The sequence below is a fragment of the Grampus griseus genome (genome assembly GCF_964374135.1).
Source record: "Grampus griseus genome assembly, chromosome: 13".
Lineage (NCBI taxonomy): Eukaryota > Metazoa > Chordata > Mammalia > Artiodactyla > Delphinidae > Grampus > Grampus griseus.
Genome location: NC_139007.1, coordinates 31,892,450 through 31,909,978, shown reverse-complemented (window position 1 = coordinate 31,909,978; position 17,529 = coordinate 31,892,450). Strand labels below are relative to the sequence as shown.

At 35.5% G+C, this 17,529-nt stretch overlaps 1 protein-coding gene across 1 annotated transcript in view; it reads left to right on the top strand.

Annotated features, from left to right (window-relative positions):
- ASCC3 (activating signal cointegrator 1 complex subunit 3) overlaps positions 1 to 17,529 on the top strand; it is a 333,359-nt gene that overhangs the window by 233,992 nt on the left and 81,838 nt on the right. The window contains exons 31-34 of the mRNA XM_082669278.1: positions 7,845 to 7,982; positions 8,068 to 8,188; positions 9,122 to 9,254; positions 13,103 to 13,228. Of these exons, the coding sequence (XP_082525404.1) occupies positions 7,845 to 7,982; positions 8,068 to 8,188; positions 9,122 to 9,254; positions 13,103 to 13,228 (518 nt within the window). The remainder of the gene's footprint in view (positions 1 to 7,844; positions 7,983 to 8,067; positions 8,189 to 9,121; positions 9,255 to 13,102; positions 13,229 to 17,529) is intronic.

The following is a 17,529-nucleotide window of genomic DNA, read 5'->3' as shown; positions in this document are numbered from 1 at the left end:
GAAAAGAAAATTATATTTTGGACATGTTAATTTGTATCTCCAAGACTTTCAAGTGGAGATCTCAAGGCAGTTAAATGTCGGAAGTCTGTAAAACCCACAGAGGATGTGAGATATATGAACTTGGGAGCATCTGCAAGCCTTTAGCCCAGGTGAGCACCTGAGACCCTCGGATAGAGAGGGTGGAGATCAAAAAGCAGGCCTGAGGGACTCTCTCATTGTGAGCTTAGGTAGAAAATGAGCTGGCAACGAACCCTGAGAAAGCAGTGCCAGTGAGGAAACACAGTGTCCTAGAACACTGTAGACAGGAGGGGTTCGTGAAGGAAGGAGTGCTTGACTACATCAGATGTTAATGGGAGCTGAGTGAGATGAGAGCAGAGAAACACCGGTGGGATTTAGCACTTGGACATCTTGGACGAACTTGGCAAGTAGGGTCAGTGACATGTTGTGAACATAAGCCAGTTTGGAAGGAGTTGAGGGATAAATGGGTGGGAGGGGAAGGAAATGGAAGCAAATAGCGTATACAGCTCCTTCTAGAAGCTTTTCTATGTAATTTAATTAGTTATAATTTAGTGCCTAACAAGTGTGGTTCATTGGCTTCTGCCAAATAACTCTGCAATCTGGTTTGACGTGCAAGGGTGAATGGTGCTGGGATCTGGATGGTTGCCAACCTGCTTGGAAAGATAAAAGAGCAGAGGGAACACCCTTTCTTCTGAGCGGGTTTACTGATTGAAAACTCAGAATACTGTGCTTATTTCATCACTCACACCTTGCATGAGATGCATATCTGGGATGGGAAAGCAGAACCCTGGCTGAAGATTAGACTTTATTCTTCAGTCTTACTTATATTCTCCTCAACTCCTCTGTGTGTCTGTCCAATTAGCAGCAGGGCTAACCCTTTCTTCTTCCACACTGTTAAATAAGGTCCAGGTAGCTAAAAGAAAAGCACATCAAAGACAACTAGCTTTTTTCTTTTTTCCCCCCTTACATCCTTACAAGTAGGAATGAATGAAACAGAATCCTACAAGGCTTTTTGCCCTGAAGGTCCTGGACCACAATGTTTGAGTTGAGTTCTAAAGTCTGCGGTACCACGAGAAGGTAGATGCTGGGAAATAATCTGAAGCAGGAAAGGGGATAGCTTTCTGCCTGAAGCACGATAGGAAAAGAATCCAGATGTGGATAACATGAAAGTCGGAGGAGTATAGAAGACAAGAATTCCTTGGAACATCGTATTGTTAAACCTTGTTAATTCAAATTAATTGGCTAGAAGACTCACACAGATGACACTGAATATAATTAAGGAAATGTGCTAATTATAAATTTACACAACGCTTCAAAGTGAATTAATGAAAAACTGTAGCATAGGTACACAGGAGGGGCACGTTCATGAAAAGTATAATTGGTGTTATTTCCGCATGCTTAATACTGAAGGAATTTTTTGACGCTTGAAAATTATTTCATTTTAAGCTAAACATAACTCACCCAACCTCATTACAAGTAAAACCTTCATAGACGTACAAAGATGAACTATAGCCTAGCTTTACACAAAATGATCACAAGTTCAGATTTGGTGGAGTTTCTACTACTGACATTTTACTATAGCTTTCTTTGATTCATTTGCTTTTTCATTCAACATATATATATTGACCTCTTCCTGTAGGTAAGAAGTTAGTACCAGGCTTTGAAAATGGACTTGGAGATTGTTAAAAATCAGAAATTAAGTTGAGTTTAATGTAGGGTAACCACATTTTCAACTTGAACAATCTGTTTTATCAAACTAAAATAGATTTAGGTCATGATACAAAACTCTCACCCAAGTGCTTTCTATTTTGATCAAGCTTCAGACCTCTTAATGACTACCCGATAAAGAAAACTATTAGGCTCAGAATATTGTCAAAACAGACATTATCTACAGATTTGCTGAACATTGGACATTGAACTGAGTTGGGTCTCATGGAATATTTGTGTAATTAAGAGCAGCTTCAAGATAGGAGACTGTTCTTTTTTATTTTGTCTTAGTTGATATCATATATGTCCTATTGACTAAAGAGGCAAAGCTCTTATTATGCTTAGTCATAATTGCTGTATTTATCAAGTACTTTATAGTTCACTAAAGACTTATCCCATTTAATCATGAACTCTGGGAGGGTCGTTCCTGTTATCCCAATTTTACAGATGCAGAAACTGAAACTTAGAAGAATTAAGTGACTTGCCCAATAGCACAAAGCAAGTAAGCGCAGCGTGGGAGCTCAAAACCAGAGTGGCTGTCTCAGAGTAATGTTCTTTTACTGTCCCGCACAGTAATGGAATCATGGACAACATACTGTCTAGAGAAGATGGAAAAGTCAAAGTAAGGGTGTGTGTCATTTGACGGGGACGCAAGTCAGTAGCTAAAATATCAAATGCAAGCAACCAACAAGAGCTGTGCCGTTCTCAATCATGAAAGGTGATATCTTAGTTTAGAAAAGAATGTTATTTTAAGTATTCTTCATTTTGAGGCGTGGGAGTAGAAATACTCAAATAATAAAGAAAAAATAGATTTGCAAATCATCTGCATAACGTTCCCCAGCTGTGTGAGTCTAGGACATTACTCATTATTTCAACTCTTATCTGTTCTTTGTATACCTTTTAAAACAATGTGGTCCACCCCTAAGTCAAGTGGATGATGTCATTACTTCAAGTAGTTATTTGAAATATCCCTCATTCATGTGATGATTAGAGGGTGGCATTGTGGTTGAGAGCATGGACTAGAGCCAGGCTTCCTGGATTCAGTACTGACTTCCCACTGCAAGTGGGATGTTTCACTTCTGAGCCTCATCCTTTAATCTGTGAAAGGATGATAATCTCTCCCCACAAGAGTCTTGCGAGGATTAAATGTATTAGTACATTTAATGTACATAGAACAGGCCTGGAACAGAGTTAATTATTCAATAAATGTTATTACATTGAATAACATCTTTTAAACAGATAGATTCTTTTTGCTGAAAGCACTGGTAAAATTTGGTCATATATTTATAATCTTTTGCTTGTGGTCCTTCACAAATTTAATTCATATTAATATAGTATTTGTTCATTTAAAATTGTGCTACTTTAGAAAATCAATTCTATAATGTCCCTTTTATCAGCTTTCTCTGCATTTTAAAAGCAGAGATGTATAAAAATGTTCTCCAAGAATGTTTTGGAATTTGAACTCACCAGAAATTGAAATAAGCATAAAATGTATACTCAAAAATTACCAATAGCATAGTGAATTAAGTTGAAAACATTAATAAGGAAAAATTTGTAATATCTCAGCCCTATATAGCCCAGTTTTGATATTTCTATTATTAAGAATCAAGTTAACCTAAAAGCAGACATTGAAAATAGTATTGTGTTTATTTAGCAGACAATAGCAAAGATTTACATGTTATTATTTAGATTTCATTTATATATTTACTTCTCATATAATTGTATTTTTAATCATTTATAAATGTATTTATATATTAACAGTATCATAAATTACTTTGAGGTGTGCTTGTTTTGGTTTTCAGAGGGGGCAGCAAGAGAATATGTTCTGAGGTGTATTGGTAAAGTTTGGAAACTTACTACCTTTAATTAATTTTATTTTTTTCCTATTAGTAGATCAAAAGAATGTTCTAAAGGTTTCTTTCATTTTAGTTTTTCCCCTTCAGTCTGTAGGGTTTATCATAAAAAGTGTATTTTAAGAATAAAAGTAATTATGAGGAAATGTTTTAACTTCATTTAACATCTGTACCAGATGTGATATATTTAATTATTTTTTTAAAAAAGAAAGTCTTTGTAACTTTCATTATTCTTCTGTATGGTACATCTTTTATTGAGTGTTTTATACAATTGATAAGCATTATTCAGTGGCATATGGTCTGAGTCTGATGTGCTTTGAAAAGAGTACAGAGTTCTGATAATGAGGATTCTGTGAAAATGGGAAAACCAGCACAACAGATACGCTTTGAGAAAGTATGGGTTTTTAGCATCTTGAAACAATATATCACACTCAAAGGGACAGAACTGGGCTGCACAATCTGTTAGCTCATTCTTGTCCAATCTGGTCTCCTCCTTTCTTTTGGAGCCAGCATTGTCATCAACTCACTGAATTATATTCTGACTGGAATGTATTTCAGGCACAGAGTAATGTATCTACTTAAATGGAATCCTATCTTTCTACAAAAGCTTTCTGAGTATAATAAATTTAAAATATAAAAAAAATTTCTATTAAGTTAAAGTAATTGGTTCAACAGTTTACATATGTGCCTTCTCCCCCACACCCTAAAGAAAGACCACTGCTTGGAGGAGCATAGGTCTGTTTTTATTTATAATACGGAAAAAAATTTTTGGTTTAACTAACATACAGTCAGACGTATTTCAAGGACCGCTTATCGGAAAGATACCTGCACATTACAGCAGTTGTTCCTTGAACAGAAATGAACTATGGAATTAAAACTTCTTCTATCAAAGTGTTTTAGTTACATGATTATTCTTTTTAAAATTCTATAGCAGCCTTTCTTAACAAGAATTAAGCCTTCATGTCCTAAGACATCCAATGAATGTAATAAATGAACTTTTCTCCTAACCATCTAGAATGGTACTAACTATCCGTGGAAAAATTAAGAAGATGGTAATTCAGATATTTTTTTGTGATTCTCAGTTCTCTCAGGGAACCAGAATTGAGAAAGACTACTATATAGTACTCAAGGCCACTGAGTCTTTTAACTTGAAGCATAGTGTGTTGTATAAAAGAATTAGGTGTTACTTTAGGGCTATATGTATGTAAAGGATTCAGTGTGATAATCTTTGTAAAGTGATAAGCACAATGCCTGACACATAATAAGTACTCAACAAATAATATCTATTATCACGTTTTAAGCTTTCATTATCCTAAATTCCTGAAAAATTTTGCTTGTGTTATGTTGTTTTGATCCAGATGAAACCTATTTTAAGTGTAGGGATGAAGATGCATATAATCTAATCAAAAATTATATTTTCAAAGTTAAAAAGACTGTCCTTGTAATATTTTATGCTTAATGATTGAATAACATTACTATAAATTTTGCTTTTTTTATGATGTACAAATAATTCAGAATTCATCCACAGTAACCGTGTAATAAATGAAGTTGTTTTCTGTGATTGTCCTCATGAGGATTTTAGGTCATTACCAGTTTAGATAGGCAAATAGTTCTTTTTAATGCATTGATTTATGTGAAAGTGGGGGAAGGGAATGAGAAACAGCCAGGCTTCCCTGATGCGAAAGGACGCGATATTACTGCCTCACCAAACCTCCTGCCACAGGATTCCTCAGCTTTCCTATGGTAAATGGTATGTTATTTTTTGGATATGATTGGCATTGCTGTGGAATACTGCAAATTATACAAGTTATACATACACACTGCTATTTAAGTTGTGAAACTGAAAAATCACGAAACTAATTGTCAGAGTAAGAATAATGAATTATTCTTGATAGTGTAAATTGAAGATATTTTATGCAGTGAACTATTGAACGAAAAAAGGATTATAGGCAGTCACTTGAAAACAGCTAACATAATTTATGAGACAGGACAGTACCTTTCTTTATAGCATGCATTTGTAGTCAGCATTTATATTAATACATTTCCATATTCTTGCTAAACAGATTGTAAAGAAAATAATGCAGGAATATCAGGTGACGGTACTGTGACTATGAAACAGAATGAATTCTTTATACATTGCATTCAATTCAGGAAAGTGGGTAAATAAGATTTCTGATGTGTATGTTATTAAAATATTACCTAGTCTATGCAGTGCTTTTTATACATTAATAATTATTATAAAGCCAAACTCCATCTTTCTTTTTTATTTTTTTTTTGATTATTGGAGTAAAACAACTTTTTCCCACATAAAAGACTTGGAAAACTTTTCCAACCATTGAAAATAAAATTAGTAAGAATGAAAACAGTTGGAATGCTTCATTATATGAATATGTTTGTCCTTTTTTTTTAATTGGGGTATAATTGATTTACAACGTTGTGTTAGTTTCAGATGTACAGCAAAGTGAATCTGTTATACAAATACATATATCTACTCTTTTTTTAGATCCTTTTCCCGTATAGGCCATTACAGAGTATTGAGTAGAGTTCCCTGTGCTATACAGTAGGCCCTTGTTACTTACCTATTTTATGTATAGTAGTGTGTATGTGTCAATCCCAATCTTCCAATTTACCCCTCCCCCCTGAATATGTTTGTCTTATGAATTTTTAACAAAATGGCAGCAGCCACCTGAAGTTTCTCTAGATGGAGATTTTGTGAACTGTTTACTGGTTTATGCAGAGCCAGGAGCATAAGTGTATTGCAGGTATACTTGTGTATATTCGAGGTGATTAATAATAGAAGGCAAAAAGGAAATGAAGTCTGAAAATAATGTCAGTCTTCCAACTTCTATCTCAGTCTTCAGGCATATAATAGTTATACATGTATTGATGCCTACTTCCAAGTTCCTTCTCCACTGGAGAAGTTTCAGAAACAGTTTCAGAAACTGTTTACACATATAAAATTCAATGAGCTAAACTGAGGCTGGAAATGCAATCTGTTTTAAAATGCAAAAACTGGAATGTATAAGAATTCTGAATGCTAAAGTTAGCATTTAAAGTAAGTGAGGTAAGGAATTACTTAACCAATATTGCTAGAATAATTAACTATTTAGGAAAAATAAACTTAGATTTCTACCATACTTTCTATTACAAAATTACAAGTTAATTATTTAAATGTAAAAACTATAACAGAAGTTAAAGGAATAGTAGGTGAATATGTATTTGATCTCAAGATGAGGAAAAGTTTTCTAAGCAAAAAAAAAATAAGGGACCAATTTAAAATTTTAAGTCCATAAAGTAAAAAAATTAAATAAATAAAATGAAGTACTTATAAAACTGGATGAAAGTTTATACCATGTGATGGACAAGGGGTTGATACCCTTAATACATAAAGAGCTATCACAAACCAATAAGAAAAAGGCTACTCAATAAACGGAAAGATAATTTACCAAAAAGTCAAACAGTAAATATGAAAAGTATTTAACTGAACTGTTGATTAAAGAAATGAGAAGTAAGCAAAAGTATATACCAGTTTGATTTTTTAAATGAAGAAACTGAGGCTCAGAGAAGGTATGTGACTTGCCCCTGGGTCACTAAGTTCAGTGAGAAAGCCTAAATTTGAATGACTACTCTTTGGTAGGATTATGACTGATTTTTCCCATTAATTTTTTGTCCATACTTTCTAAATTTTTTTTTTTTTTTTTTTTTTTTTTGCGGTATGCGGGCCTCTCACTGTTGTGGCCTCTCCCGTTGCGGAGCACAGGCTCTGGACACGCAGGCTCAGCAGCCATGGCTCATGGGCCCAGCCGCTCCGCGGCATGTGGGATCTTCCCAAACCGGGGCACGAACCCGTGTCCCCTGCATCGGCAGGCGGACTCTTAACCACTGCGCCACCAGGGAAGCCCCCCATACTTTCTAAATTTTTATCACTGAGGCAAAAAATAGAGGTCTTTTCTATAACAAGACCAACACAGACACCGAAACGTTTTAGGCAGTATTATAGCATTTTAGTAGTTGTTACTCAATAAGGGGTAATGAGTACAGATTTTTTCCTTGATGCATAAAAATAAAAGGGATAACGTTTACATTTTAATTAATTTACAGTATACATTCTCACTAAGTAGATATTCTTTTCAACTAATTTAACTTTAATCATAACTGCAGATGGGACCTATATTTTTATGCCCATATAGCATAAGAATTAAAAAAACAAAATGAAAAATGTGAAGCTAATGCACTGACATCTTGTAATTGTGTTTTTATTTGCAGATGGAGAATATCATTGGCACAGTAAGAGATTCCAACCTGAAGCTGACACTTGCTTTCGGAATAGGAATGCATCATGCTGGACTACATGAGAGGGACCGAAAAACAGTAGAGGAACTATTTGTAAATTGTAAAGTTCAGGTAATTTTTTCCATGAACAGATATTTTAAAGTAACTTAAAAGTTGTATTTTAGTTAGATATAAGATATTATCTTTTATTTTTTAGGTTCTTATTGCTACAAGTACATTAGCCTGGGGTGTAAACTTTCCAGCTCATTTAGTAATTATTAAAGGAACAGAATATTATGATGGAAAAACAAGACGATATGTGGATTTCCCCATTACAGGTAATATTTTTAAATTTTCAAATACATTAAACGTCTATTTTAGCGTTAATAATTTGAATTTGCATGAATTAAATTTTAGAGAATTGGTCACATGTCAGTGATGAACAAATTGTAAATTTTTTGTTTCCAGTAAAAATATTACTCCAAAGTATTAAGCCATTTTATTTACTTTTACTTATCCAGTGTGTTAGTGAATGTCAAAGGCACGAGTAATTGTTTTAAATTTATAAATAGATAAAAGTACTGATTAGTAGGAATTAGTGACTTAATAAGTTATAAGTAAACATTATGTTTAATTTTAAATCTCCCTCACTAGACATGATATTTCCTACAGGACTTCTAGAACCAAAGCACTTGTTGCTATAACTTGTACATGAACAGTCTATTAACATATTTTAAAACTTGATAAAAGCATTTTCAGTGAGTTTTGAACAGGAAAATAGGCCAAATGTGTATTTCAGCTCAGTGAATACATATAAAATCTGTATCATTTCTCAATCATTACTTACCTCAGAGACTCCTGCAGTATAAAAGAAAAATTTTATACAGTGGATGGGAAGAAGAGGAGGCCTAAGTGGATCCGTTATTCATGGGGAAAAATAAGCAAATGACTCTGCTGAAGAGGTTTTCCTATATAAGAGTTATATAGTTATAACTCTTAAATAGCATTTTTAAACATTTACCTAAAGGAATCTTTGATCTTTCTTACTTTTACACACTGTAAGACTCGTTTGGGGACTCAGTTGTCTATCATAGTGAATTAATTATTTAATTATTAGGGAACTCAGTAGTAGGCATCAGAGAGAGCATCCCTGGTCTTAAAATACTTTTCTCCCTTTTATTTTGTTGTGTTGTAGAAACATGCTATAATCCATCAATATTTCTTGTGCTACATGCCACACTGCAGAATACCTCTTGTTCTCTTTCTTATAGATGTACTCCAGATGATGGGGCGTGCTGGGAGGCCTCAGTTTGATGACCAAGGCAAAGCTGTAATTCTGGTTCATGACATAAAGAAAGACTTTTACAAAAAATTTCTTTATGAACCTTTCCCTGTAGAGTCAAGGTAAATTTTGCTGTAAATTAATTTAAATGGATTATGTCATAGCAGGTTGATATTTTTGTGCTGACATTGTATTAGATGAAAATCAGTAAAACTTCTAGTTCAAAAGAATTATTTGAAGTGAAACAATATATTTATCACAATAAGACAACATTAAATTGTAATTTTCACTATAAAAGAAAAACACGCTGTTTAAAAGAAGCAGTGAAGGGACTTCCCTGGTGGTGCGGTGGTTAAGAATCCACCTGCCAATGCAGAGGGCATGGGTTCGAGCCCTGATCCAGGAATATCCCACATGCCACGGGGCAACTAAGCCCAGTGTGCCACAACTACTGAGCCTGCACTCTAGAGCCCGCGAGCCACAACTGTGGAGCCCGTGTGCCACAACTACTGAAGCCCACATGCCTAGAGCCCATGCTCTGCAACAAGAGAAGCCACTGCAATGAGAAACCAGTGCACCGCAACGAAGAGTAGCCCCCACTCGCCACAACTAGAGAAAGCCCTCACGCAGCAACAAAGATCCAACGCAGCCGAAAATAAATTGATTACTTAATTAATTTATTTTTAAAAAAAGAAGCAGTGAAGTACATTGTTCAGTCACATTGACTCTGGAGCAAGACAACCTGGGCTTATATTTGAGCTCTCCACCACTTACTTGCTTGATCTTGAGCAAGTTATTTAAATCCTCAATGCCTTAGTGCACTGTCTGTAAGATGGAGATAGCAGCAATACTGGCCATCTCGTAGGGTACTTGTACTGATCAAATGTATCATGCTTGGAAATGTGTCTGGCACATAGTAAGCATTTAATAAAGTGTTAGTTTGGTGTGTGTTTTTGTAGAATAGTCTATAAATAAATATCCAAAATAAAGGGATTGGTAATGAATAATTTAGACTAGTGGCTAGTTTCAGAATTATCACATACTTCTTTGTGGATCCAGTAACTACCACCCCTCTGATGAAGTCTTTCCTCATTTTCTCAGCTGAAAATAATCTTTTGTCTGTCAGATTTATACATTTTTCATTCCTAACATTTATCACTTGCTACCTTTTATCATAGTCTTCTTTAATATACTGAATCGCCTTTACCATATTCTAACTGCAAAGGACAAAATATATTTCTAATTTATACTGTAAATAGTTATTGAGTTTTTTACTGTGTTAGAAGTTCTAATGTTCCTTTTTTTTTTAATTTGGAAAATATAAAAACATTTAATATTGTGGGAGATAGCTAACATTGTGCTGAGAGAAAATTTATGACCATAAATATATGTATTTTAAAAGAAACAGTGAAGGGCTTCCCTGGTGGTGCAGTGGTTAAGAATCTGCCTGCCAGTGCAGGGGACACGGGTTCGATCCCTAGCCCAGGAAGATCCCACATGCCACAGAGCAACTAAGTCCGTGCGCCACAACTACTGAGCCTGCAACCTAGAGCCCATGAGCCACAACTACTGATCCCACATGCCAAGAGCCTGTGCTCCGCAACAAGAGAAGCCACGACAATGAGAAGCCCGTGCACCGCAACAAAGAGTAGCCCCCGCTCGCCACAACTAGAGAAAGCCTGCGCACAGCAACAAAGGCCCAACACAGGCATAAATAAAAACAAACAAATAAATAAATAATTTTTAAAAAATAAAAGAAAAAGAGTGAAAAATGAATTATCTGAATATGCATCTCAAGAATTTGAAAAAAAATTAGCAAATTGAACTCAAAGAAAGGAGAAGATAGAAAGATAAGAGAAAGAATTAATGAATTGAAACCAAACATACATTAGAAAAAAATCAACAAAGCCAAAAGTTGGTTCTTTGAAAAGAAGAATAATACTGATAAACCTTTAAGTCTGGTCAAGAGAAAAGAGGGAAGGAACAGCACAATATCAGGATACAAAAGAAATCTAAAAGGTAATAAGATATTATGAAAAAATTTATACAAATTTTAAATTTTAGATCAAATGGTAGAATGCTTTTTTAAAAAAATTACTAAAACTGACACAAAAAGAAATGGAAAATTTAAATAGCCTCTTATCTATCAAAGTAATTGTATCTGAAATTTAAAATCTTTCCACAAAAATTTTCTGACCCAGACATTCCACTAGTGAATTCCTTATAACATTTAGGGAAGCAATTGAACTCATGAAATTGAACACAAACCCTTCCTGTAATAGTCGAAAAGATAGGACTATTTCCCAACTTATTTTATGAGAGTAGAATAACCTTGGTTCTAAAACCTGATAAATTTACAAGAAAGGAATGTAACAGGGCTGTGTCTCTCATGAATATAGATATAGAAATCCTAAATAAAACATGAGTAAATCAAATCTAACAATGTATAAAAAGATAACATATTACAACTAATTACAATATCAGTGCAAAGATGACTTATTACTTGAAAATAAATGAATATAATTCACCACGTTAGCAGGAAAAGATGAGAAAAATTATATGATTATCTCATAGATATAAAAAAAAGCATTTGGTGAAATTCCATACCCATTAATTATAAAAACTTTTAGCCAACAGGAATGTAAGGGAATGTTCTTAATCTGATAAAGAGTCTCTACTAAAAATCTACTGCAAACATCATGATTAATGATTCAGTATTGAAAGCTTTCCCTTTGAGATAGGAAATGATACAGGGATGTTGTTTTCACCACTGCCAGTAAGCGTTGTGCTAGAGATCCAAGCCACTGCATTAAGGTAAAGCAAAGAAATAAAAGTCAAAATATCCTTCTGAGCAAGAGGAGTGACTAAAAAGCATAAAAGGAAGACTTCTGGGGCGCTGGTAATGCTTGATCTTGGTGGTGGTTACACAGATGTGTTCACATTGTGAATATTACTTGAGTTGTACATGTATAATTTATGTAATTTTTTCTATGTGTACTTCAGTAAAAAGTTAATTAAAATTTTAAAGTTTAAAGTTTAAGTTTAAAGTTTAAGTGTACCTTGATATGACTACTATTAATATTTTATTTCTACAGAGTACATATACAGAAGTTATATGTTAACTTCTCTGTTAATGGGCATTTAGAGAGTTTCTAGTTTTTAACGCTTACATGTATTGCTGCAGTGAAGTATTTTGCTTCCCTATCCTAACCTATAAATGTTTCCCTATCAGGTGATAATGAAAAAGTGAAATTGCCGGGTCACAGTGATTGTTCAAATAGATATTGTCAAATTGCCCTCCAATTTAGCTATATGGATTTATACTCTGCCACTGGTGACTGGAGAGTAATATCGCAACTTTTTTTTTCATTCAATTTATTATGGCCACTTTCTTATATCCTTAAAAACATCCTTTGCAAAAACTGTTTTTTAATACCTGCATATGTATCATAATTTACATGGCCCTTTCTTTTGTTGGACATTGCTTCCCTTTTTTGTAATTTATGTAAGAAACTGAAATGAACATTTTGTTATGCCAGTCTTTCAACACATCTGATCATCTCTGTATATTCCACAACACCTAGCACATTTATGTCTTATATGACTGAACTTAATATTCACAGAATGAATGAAGGGAATATCCTTGCTCTATCCTAACCATCCCTCCTTTCTTACCAATTCTTTCATCTGCCTCAGTAACTCTTCTCTGCTCTCCAAGGCATATCGTCCCTCGTCTGCTCTTACCTCGGCTCTCATCTTCTCCTCCTGAAAGTTATTAGCTCCCTTCCTGTCAGCCTGTGTTTATTTCCACCTAGCAATTTATTTTCCCAAAATTATATACAAAAGATACAAATTACACAAAACATTTGTTCTGTATCCTGGAACATCAAATCTGAGTCTTGACTATGTGAGAAAAGTTGTTTTTCATTTAACGTTCATGTATGTTTCCCATGTCTTGTTCACTCTGTAGCTTATTAGGAGTGCTCTCTGACCATTTAAATGCAGAGATTGCTGGTGGTACAATAACATCTAAGCAAGATGCAATGGATTATATCACCTGGACTTACTTTTTCCGACGTCTTATCATGAACCCCAGGTAAGTGCGGGGCAAGTATTTTTCTGTTTTGCACTAAAATAAAATATGTTTGAAGGTAATCATCTCTAAATTCAGGTACATAACAAAAATGCCAGAACATTGGACATCCGAGGTATAGGAATTTGCCCAGAGAATCAGATAATATCTCTGATATGTTCACAACGTATTGTGATATATTAGAAAATAATGGTGTGCATTTTATTAACTTATTTTAATTAACTTAGAATGTTCTCAAGGATTTCGCTCTGTAGTTAGGGAGACAAGACACCCGATGTCATTAAGAAATGTGCTCAGTTAAATTACACGGTAGTGGCTGACTTGGGTGCAGCTGGAATTCAGAGAAGAATAAGGCCTGTGAAATTGTAGGGGGAAGAATTTGTGAGGCATTTGTAAAGGTTAATAAGAACCCTGCAAGATGAAATAAAATTGGGGGAGTTGTGATGGAGTATCTTTTTACTCCAGGCAGGGTAGATTGTATCTTCATTCAGCACCTGTTTATCAAATATTATACTAGACATTGAAGCCTGAGGATGAGTGTATATCATCCCTTATCTTCAAGGGCTGATCTTGTAATGTGGAGATGGACATAAATGATTACAGTGTAAATCATAAGTGCTCTAACAGACTGTATTTAAGCCTGTGAGAGTGAAAGCTTCACAGACGAAGTGATACTTCACCCAGAACTTGAATCTGGAACAGAAGTGGAAAAGGTGGAAGGCACAAAAATACTAGATGGGCGGAGGCCCTCACGGCTTGAAAGAGTCTCTAGAGAATGCCAAAAGTTAGATGTAAAGCTTAGAATGTGAGGCAAGAAGATTTTCTTGCCTAGAAAGTGGACCAAGCACCAGAGAGTAAAGGGCCTGTATGCCATGCTAAGGCGTTTGCATCTGATCCTATTGGCTGTGGTTGGAAGTTTTTAAATATAGTTTAGCATCACCAAATTAGGTTTTTGTTATTGTTGTTGTTTCCTTTGTACCTTTTGAGCCCTTCACCCATTTCTCCCACCCCCACCCCCGCCTCTGGCAACTACCAGTCTGTTCTTTGGTGTTTTGTTTTGTTTTGCTTTTAGATTCCATGCATAAGAGAAATCATATGCTATTTGTCTTTCTCTGTTTGACTTATTTCACTTAGCATAATATCCTAGCGGTCCATCCATGTTGTTTCCAAGGCATGATTACATTTTATTTATTTATTTATTTATTTATTTTTGGCTGCGTTGGGTCTTCATTGCTGCGCACGGGCTTTCTCTAGTTGCAGCGAGCGGGGGCTACTCTTCATTGCGGTGCGTGGGCTTCTCATTGCAGTGGCTTCTCTTGTTGCAGAGCATGGGCTCTAGGCATGCAGGCTTCAGTAGTTGCAGCACACAGGCTCAGCAGTTGCGGCTCACAGGCTCTAGAGCACAGGCTCAGTAATTGAGATGCACGGGCTTAGTTGCTTAGCAGCATGTGGGATCTTCCTGGACCAGGGCTCAAACCCATGTCCCCTGCATTGGCAGGCAGATTCTTAACCACTGTGCCACCAGGGAAGTCCCTACATGTTTTTATGGCTGAGCAATAGTCCATTCTTTGTCTATACTACAATTTCTTTATTCATTCATCCGTTCATGGACACTTAGGTTGTTTCCATATTCTGGCTATTGTAAACTGCTGCAGTGAACATGGGGGTGCATATATCTTTTCAAATTAGTGTTTTTGTTTTCTTCTAATAAATACTGGCTTTGTTTCAGTACTTGCAGCACTGTGGTAGGGAATGAGCTAGAATGGGGAAATATTTATAGCAGGGAGACCAGTTAGGATGCTTTTTAACAATAGGGCAAAGACACATAGGACCTTAACAGATGCGGGGGGAATGGAAGGAGGCCAAAGGTGAGGGACATTCCTGATATGAGTAAGAAGAAATATTAAACCATTGTTAAGATCTTGAACAGAGAGATCATGATGAAAATGATGAAATGAATTTACTAAATCTTACCGGTTGGTACTTTAAGAAATTTGTTTCTCTTCAGCCAACATTTCCACTTACATAGATAGGAGTTTGAGAATATGGTGATGTTTTGCTCAGTTCCGCCTGTATTACAGGCCTCTGGATTAGGTACAAAATTTCATTTGGGAAAATGACTACAAAATTAATGAGACAGTCTTACAGTACCACAAATTTTCCGTAGTAAACAGATCACAGATTAGCACTGTTGAATCGTACAGTGGGATAGACTTTACATGTACTCTAGTCCAACCTTCTTGTTTGGTATTGAAGAAATGGAGGCTGGAAACTTAAAGTGACTTGTCTTGTATCCCATAACTACTTTGTGATAAAGCTAGAACTTAAAAACGTAAGTTTTGTGAATTACTACTCTTCATGTTTTTGGAGGGAGAAGAATCATGGTGTATAACTGTAGATATATTCATTTTTCTTATATCACAAGAATGGAGGCAATTAATGTGATAGAAAGAGCTTTGACTTGGAATCAGAACACTGATTTTTGTATCAGCACTGCTTTTTAGAAACTGTGTGACCTTGATCGCTTCACCTCTCTTGGCTTCACTTTCTTCATCTGGAAAGTGAGTAATAGCCTACCTCCTTCACAGGGTCATGTTGGGAATCAAGTACACGAATTAAAGCCTTTCTAAGTTTTGTATAATTATGAAAAACTTAATTAATGTTATTAGTGAGCTGTTATTCTTGTACTCCTTTCCAGTTGCTTTACTGGTCTATAGCATCCTAAAGACTCTAGGGCATTTTCTGGCGGTACAGTGGTTAGGACTGCACGCTTTTACTGCCAAGGGTGCGAGTTCGATCCCTGGTCAGGGAACTAAGATCCCACAAGCTGCATGGCCCAGCCAAAAAAAAAAAAAAAAAGACTCTAGTTTAGAGACTTAGAACCTAATCATTTCTGTCAGCTTGTCTGATCAGCAAACAAGGGAATGATTCTCTGAGGCAAATTGAGTTCTTTTGCGACTTATAGTTCTTTATTGAATCCACAGATACACTGAATTTTGTGTGTGCGTCTTCTTTTCTTAATTAAAAATTTTAACTTTTCATTTTCAAACAATTTGAGATTTTTTTAATTGCGAGAATAGTGCAAACAGGCACTGCGTACCCTTCATCCAGCTTCCTCAAGTGTTAACCTCTTACATGACTGTACAGTTATCCAAACCAGGAAATTTACATTTATGCAATACTATTAAGTAATCTACAGCCTTCATTCACATTTCATCAGTATTTCCACTAATGTCCCTTTTATGCTGAAGACCCAATTTAGTAGTATCCTGCATTCCATTTAGTTGTTCTGCCTCCTTAATTCATTTCAATCTGTGACATTTCCTCAGTCTTTCTTTGTCTCTCATAACCTTGACACTTTAGAGGAACCCTGGCCAATTATTTTGTAGAACATCCTTCAATCTGGGTTTGTCTGAAGTTTTCTCATCCCAGAATTCAAGTTCTGCCTTTTGGGGCAAGAAGACTGTAGAAGTGATGCTGTGCTCTTTTCAGTGCATAATATTAGGAAGTTCTTCTCTAGAGATCCCTTCTGTATTTAAAATATCACTTGTCTGTGAAAGACCCAAAATAAGTTATTCCAGCTGTTCCCCATCCCAAGTTACAGTCTTATTTCTCCACCTGCCTTCTGAATGTTGCCACATGGACTTACCGCCATCATTTCAAATTCAGCATGTCTAAAACTGAATCAGATATCAAAATTTTGCTCTAATATCACTTTCTTACCTTAATGTTATCACTCTGCATCTACTTATGTTGACTTCAAATATCAAATTTGCTTTTTAATTTTTCTCCTCCCTTAATTTCCTTAGTTCTTTACCTGCTTAATCTTCTTTTAGTCTATCCTCAATCTAGCCTGATTTGCAAACTGTCATTGATCAGAAATTAAATGTATTGGAGACGGGAACTAGATAAGTTGTGCTTAGTAGACATAGAATAAGTGTTGACACCTGAACAAAGACTTGAAAGAAGTAAGAAGGTTGACCACATGAATATCTAGCGAACAACATTTCAGGCCAAGGGAACGGGAGAAGTTCTAAAGCAGGCGCATCTGGTGCGTTGAAGGCGCAACAAGAAGAAGGTGTAGCTGAAGTGGAATAAGCGTGGGGAGGAGAGTAGTAGGAGATAAAGCTAGAGATGTGGGTGGTCAGTGGTCATACTGGTCATGTGGGAGATTAGACACCATGGTAGGGACTTTGATTTTTATTCTGGGCGAAATGAGAACCATTGTAGGTTTTCAATCAGCGGACTGACAGGATCTATTCATACCGTTAAAAAGGCCAATTATAATCATAAATGTTATAAAT